Source organism: Epinephelus fuscoguttatus, linkage group LG9 (assembly GCF_011397635.1).
Source record: "Epinephelus fuscoguttatus linkage group LG9, E.fuscoguttatus.final_Chr_v1".
NCBI lineage: Eukaryota > Metazoa > Chordata > Actinopteri > Perciformes > Serranidae > Epinephelus > Epinephelus fuscoguttatus.
In genome coordinates this window covers 9206418-9212417 of record NC_064760.1, presented here as the reverse complement: position 1 = coordinate 9212417, position 6000 = coordinate 9206418, and the positions used below count along the sequence as shown (strand labels likewise).

Below are 6000 nucleotides of genomic sequence, written 5' to 3'. Positions count from 1 at the left end.
TTCACATGTCAGTGTCTCCTCTAACATTTCATTTTCAGCACCAAAGGGAAGTGAAATTACTATATGGGGCACTGAATTTGATGAATTTACTGGTGATCAGACAACAAATGAAACAAGAATTGATTAGCTGGCACAGCCTGCGAACTCTACGTCTCACACCCTGCCACCAGGACACTACTATCCCGGGAGGAGAGTGGACGGCAGCTCGGACCTTAGCCACTGAAGCAACTCAGTTTTCAGCCAGCCAAAACCCAGCCCCGAGGTTGACAGCAGGCTGATGGCCATTATTAGTGCTGAGTGTAATGGCAGCAACAGAAAGTTTGCTGATTTATTTTTATTTTTTTATTTTATTTTAATTTTTTTTTGCTGTTTCGAGTTGCTACACGTAGGGTGATATTAAAATTGACTTTTATCGTACCAGTACATTTGCTTATCTATGATGTTGAAAAATGTAACTGGACAAAAAAATCTCAAGTTTATTATAGTTATTTCCAAAAGGGAGGCTTTTTACACATACTTCCATTAATAAATGGTTTCCAGTTTTACATATAGTAATAAAACGCAAGTTTAACCAAAAATAACCGTTCCATTTGAATTCATTTAAGGGTCATTCTGAGTTATAAAAATAATAATAATTCTGTAATACCATCATACTGCAATATTTTCTAAGACGGTTTTCGTACCATGAAAATCTCATACCGTTGGCATCATTCTTTAATAAATTTTTCTGTTTAATCTGCTTGGCTTCACTTTATGTCTGTAAGTGTCTTTTTTTTCTTGCTATGTTGAAATACTTTCTGGTCTATGATCATTTTATCCTGAAATTCTTTCATTTGGGTGTCAGCCTAACATTCTGATTATTTTTATATCTTAACTTGTCTGTGCTTTTATTTAATGCCTGTTCTGTATTTCAGTGTGCAGAACCCTGGAAGACTGGGGCACATTCATGTGCTTCTAATGGGGATTCTTGAGTTATCAATAAACAATAAACAGGGCGCTAAGTGAAGGTTTGTCTTTGCTGGACCACCACTGCAAACTGAATATAACAGAAACACAGCATGGGTGGACTGTGTTGTGGTGGGTGCCGGTGCTTTGTTGATGTTAGTGGACTCCACTTCTTAGTTAATGTTAGCTACTATTACACATTGTTAGCTCTGTATCGGAGCTGAAGTGAAGCAAGGCCTTTACAAGTCCTTTACAAAAAAATGAGTCTCCAGGCTGTTACAGGTAACCAAGAATGTCGGGGACGGTCTCAGTTTCTAAGTTATGTTACAACCTGTTCACCCATTAGCAATAAAAATACGATTGATACATGTACATAGTTACACACAGAACCTTTAAAGCCCAATTTATGTCCTCCTTCCTCCAAAATGGTCGGTTGTTACTCTCTTGTTCCTCATAGATACATGTTAAAGAAATGACACTGTAAATCACAGGCTGTATCATAAAGTGTTACCGAAGTCCCCGACCAATCACATTATTTCCCCCACAGTGTATGAACCAGGTGTCCAGTTAAAAGTCCCATCTGCCCCTCTGCAGGTAAATTAATGAGTGTGTGTAATCAGAAAAGATCACTGATCAAAGCTTTACAAACAGGAGTCCCCCTTGTCTCAGGAGCCGGGGGCCCCATGTGCTTCACAGAGAGGACAAGGATGTTATTGTGCAAAGAGACAGAAGGAGAGCCCACCTGATTGCTGCTCAGCCAATCACATCTCCCCTCTGGGCTGCACCTCAGGTATCCTCTGTCTGCCCTCTGGGTGGAAAAGGGGGTCAAAGGTGGTTAAGACAGAGAGCAGCTGTTGGCAGGGGAGATGGAAAGTTAGATGAGGGATGTGTTTCACAAAGTGAGCTACAGTTAAGAGTTTTATAAAGTAACTGCAGCCGTCAGATAAATGTAGAACACTAAACAGTATGTTATTTCCCTCTGAGATGTAGAGGCAGATGTTTTATAACAATAAATGGAAATATTTATGTAAAGTGCAAGCAGTGGTGGAAAGCAGCAGAGTACATTTACTCTAGAACTGAAGTTAAAGGGGTACTTTGACATTTTTCAACCTGAATCTTCTTCTCTTATATTTTCATGCCAGGTGAGCAACATTGCAGCTAGCAAACACACACACACACACACACACACACACACACACACACACACACACACACACACAAACTGCAGTATAATGTGTCCACACAACTTTAGGTTATTTAATAGTGACCCTACATGTTGTGCTTCACAGCTGGAGAAGTAATAACCCGTCCAGCATCCTTGCGCACTCACTTGGACACACTTGTAGCCTGCAATTCAGTAGGCGCTGTCATTGTACAGTCTGAATACACCAAACTTGATGTCATACCCAAGTTTATTAAATCCATGTCGCATAGTGTAGCTGCACTATAAGATGACTAAAATCTCACAGTCTGTAGGAGGCTTAAGGGACCAACTAGTTTACCGTCCTAAAACACACTTCATTCAAAGTTGGCAGAAACAAAATAAAACTCATAAAAACTGCCTTTGGCTCGTCTTTCCACTTTTACAACAATCACCAGCTCTGGTTTGGTTGAAATAAACCCTTAATTCACCCAGTGAGATGTGTAAATATACTGACTCTATACATGCTTGAATTAATGTTTATTTGAACGGAGTCTGGTGAGTCTGACAACAGCAATTATGGGGCTGTTTCTGGTTCAACAAAAAGTGTATCTCTGTAGGGATCCTTTCCATCATGTTGTCTGATAACAACAATCTGAGTCTGTCAGTTGCAAAAAAAAAAACACTTTTAGCAGATATAAAGTGGCAGTGCACACATACCCTAAGTAGTTACATTGCAGTCTCTTTAACGTCTGCAGGCTGCAGCGGTCTCGCTCAAGACTGGACCAATTTAAAAACTTGTTGTTCTTATTAGTCACTTAGACACAAAAACATGGTAAAATAGGTCCAGATTGAAAAATACCTAAGTTTCCTTTAAGTATAACAGTTAAGGCACATTTTTTTTCATACTTCACGACATTTCAGATGGATATATTGTAATTTTTAATCTCCTACATTTATTTTAAGAACTGAGCTCAACTACCTCGACAACATTAAAAACATAAACAATATGTACAGTTATGTGCATTGAATTAATTTATACATTCAAGAGGTGAAACATATCGCACAGTTGAATGACTGCACAGAATATTGCACCCAACAGATAATTATGAATTATACATGCAGTAAAATTATGAATGGTGGAGTTTTACAGGGTGGTTTTGTGACTTGATTGCGAGATTTGAATATTTCTTGAAATGTTATTCAAGAGTACCTCGACATTGTATCCTGTTTCAGTGGAGTAGTTAAGTAAATGTACTTAGTTACATTCCACCGCTGCCTGTTTTCCTTAAATATTTCTCTCAGATATAGAAATACATGATGTTCTTATTCTCTGAGCTCCTCCTCTCCCCGGCAGGAGGAGCGCTTCCCCCCGGACCGCTCCTCTCTGTATAGTTGTGACGGATGCGCGCACCCCCCGCCCGCTCCCGTGACGCAGCGCAGCTCCGTGCGCACAGATGCTGGAGTGGAAGCGACAGGCGCGCTCATCTCGGTGGCACTGAACGCATCGAAGACCAGAGACGGGGGAGAAGATCACCCGGTAAAGCGTCCGTCAGGAGCCTCAGACCGCGGGGAACGATGCTCAGGACGAGTCTGTCCGCGGGCAGCAGGACTTAAAAAGCTGCGGTCCATCCATCAGGACACTTTTTACTCTCGCCCCTTCCCCTCTGATCAGGAAGATAAGAATCCAGGCAGTCATCCTCCAGCTCACAGTCCTCTTTGGGCACCTAACCCCAGTTTGACAGCCAGTGTAGTTCAATCCCAGCACGATGTGGAAGACCGGGATCCTCCTGCTGATGTGGGTGTCTCTGGCGTCCGGAGAACTCCAACAAGAGACGGAGCAGCGGAGACTGCCACCCCCGGGAAAGTTGGATTTCGGTTATGTGCCTGCGGGAGTTTACGAGACTCTGGCTCACTACGAACCGGGACCGATAGGGATCCTGTTCCACATGGTGCACGCGTTTCTGTATGTCGTGCAGCCCAACGCTTTCCCGCAAGGTAAGCATCCTCATCCGGTCTGACAGTGCAACAGAGAGATGAAATCCCCGGGTGATGTGACAGGGACTGACAGCGGAAACAGTGTGACATTTCTAGGGAATGCAACTGTGAGCAGTCACTTCTGGCACTATTAAATTGGCTGCACTAACCTGTTACTACAGAGTGATATCCATCTCTGCATGTCAGATTAACCAATGAAATCTTTAAGAGACAGGATCCTGTTGGTTTTGTCACAGGACTGGTTGGTTTTGGGAATATTACAACAGAAGATAACCCGTGTACCATGTTTACCGGGTCTCTACCAGTTGGCACATTTTCCTGCGCCAAAACTCCACGTGCAAAATGACTTGTCATGAATATTGTGAATCAAATAACAGATAACATCCGGATTGTCTTCATCTCTGTGTCTGAAAATGTGTCCACTCGCGGATTTGTTACCTGTCTGTGCGTCACGGCCCTCCGTGCCGCGCGCGTTTTGATTTGCGCGCAGAGCTGACAGCGCTCTTGAAGGTGGTGTTTGTGCCTGCGGCGCACTTTATGTCAGGATAATTACAATTAATGAACCTCTTGCTGACAGCGTCACGTGCTCTGCGGCCGGTTTACACACATTTTTTGTCGCAGGAGTGAGTGAGCGGATGTTTGTTGGAGCACCCAGACAGCCTCAGCGCGCGTGGCTCTACATTTAATACAATTAGAGCTGACTGCTTATACACACATGAGGTGTGTGTGTTTAATTGGGTCGTGGATGCTCAAAAGATGCGGCTCCCCTCCCCATGCGTCACAGTGTGTGTCCATACTCCGTCGGAACGTTTTGCAGATTAGCAGCTCTCTGAGTCACCTTGTTAATTGGGTAATCCCATAAGCCCCTGCGCCATATGTTGTTGGCCTTTTAGTTTCCAGTTTGTCACCACCACTCCGGGGTTTGTGGCCTAATCCTATGGAGCAGACCACTGCTCAGTGGAGTGGATTCATTCATGGGTGCAGCCGCTAAATGATGCAAGATGGAGAGTGGAAATCATGTGGAAACTGTTGGTTCGGACACAATAGTTGAGCGGAAAGACGCTTTGGCATGTCTGTAGTTTTGTCATTCCTTTGATTAGAAAGCCCCGGGGAATTCATTATTATTTTTGGGTTCATTGGAATCTAACAGCGTTAGCAAAAGGCCATCTGCTCATTAATGGCAGCAGTGCATGCGTGGATATTTAGCACGATACATCCAGAGATCCGTCAGGTCTGTTCTGATGAATACAGGCTGGTTTGCAGTGAAGCTCTGGGACTGGCGGAGCTTGTCATTTCTATGACAACATGTTAGAGGAAGTCCCTCCGTGTTTGTTGGGAAACATAACTCTGAGTTGCATTAAAATCTATAAGACAAGTGAAGAAAAGAGTCTGTGAATAGTTTCCACTCCAGTGGTTTGTGACTGGAGGTGGTGCAGATGTCAGAGTGGAGTTCTGTGTGGGCTGGGTGGATGTGGGTGTCTCTTCACTTCAGCCTGTGGTTAGCCACAGTGTTAGCCGTCTTCCAGCAGACATTTAAAGAATGAATCACTGAATCCTCGAGGAAAAAAATGGCAAACGTTGTCCCTCTTAACAAGTGCTGTTCATCTTGTAGTGAGTTGTCAGTTCACCCTAAAATCTCTTTTGAAGGACTGCGACACAAACACACAGATCTCAATGGGAACAGAGCCTCTGTTTCTGCTGCAAACACAGACATTCACAACATCTGAATCACCGTGGCTACAACTAATTATTTTCATAATCGTTAATCTATGAAGTGTCAGAAATAGTGAAAAATGCTCATTAAAACATCCAAGGTGACATCTACAGTTGGATATGTGAGCTCAGTAGCTGTTGTGATTTAATTCAAGCTGAAGCATTTTGGCTTTTTCTTTTTGGAGAAACTATCCCAACTCAAG

At 43.2% G+C, this 6000-nt stretch overlaps 1 protein-coding gene and 1 long non-coding RNA gene across 12 annotated transcripts in view; one reads left to right on the top strand and one right to left on the bottom strand.

Moving 5' to 3' along the window:
* Positions 1-1739: 1739 nt before the first annotated feature.
* The window catches only part of LOC125894056 (uncharacterized), a 92885-nt gene continuing 88624 nt past the window's right edge, over positions 1740-6000 (bottom strand). The window contains exon 7 of the long non-coding RNA XR_007449994.1: positions 1740-1796. This is a non-coding gene — a long non-coding RNA (uncharacterized LOC125894056). The remainder of the gene's footprint in view (positions 1797-6000) is intronic.
* Positions 3536-6000, top strand: part of prom1a (prominin 1a) — a 108931-nt gene continuing 106466 nt past the window's right edge. For all 11 annotated transcript variants that reach the window (XR_007449988.1, XR_007449986.1, XR_007449987.1 and 8 more), the window contains exon 1: positions 3536-4084. Coding sequence is in view for 2 of the 11 variants with exons in the window: in XM_049585114.1 (XP_049441071.1) it covers positions 3856-4084 (229 nt within the window). In the remaining 9 variants the exon portion in view is untranslated. The remainder of the gene's footprint in view (positions 4085-6000) is intronic.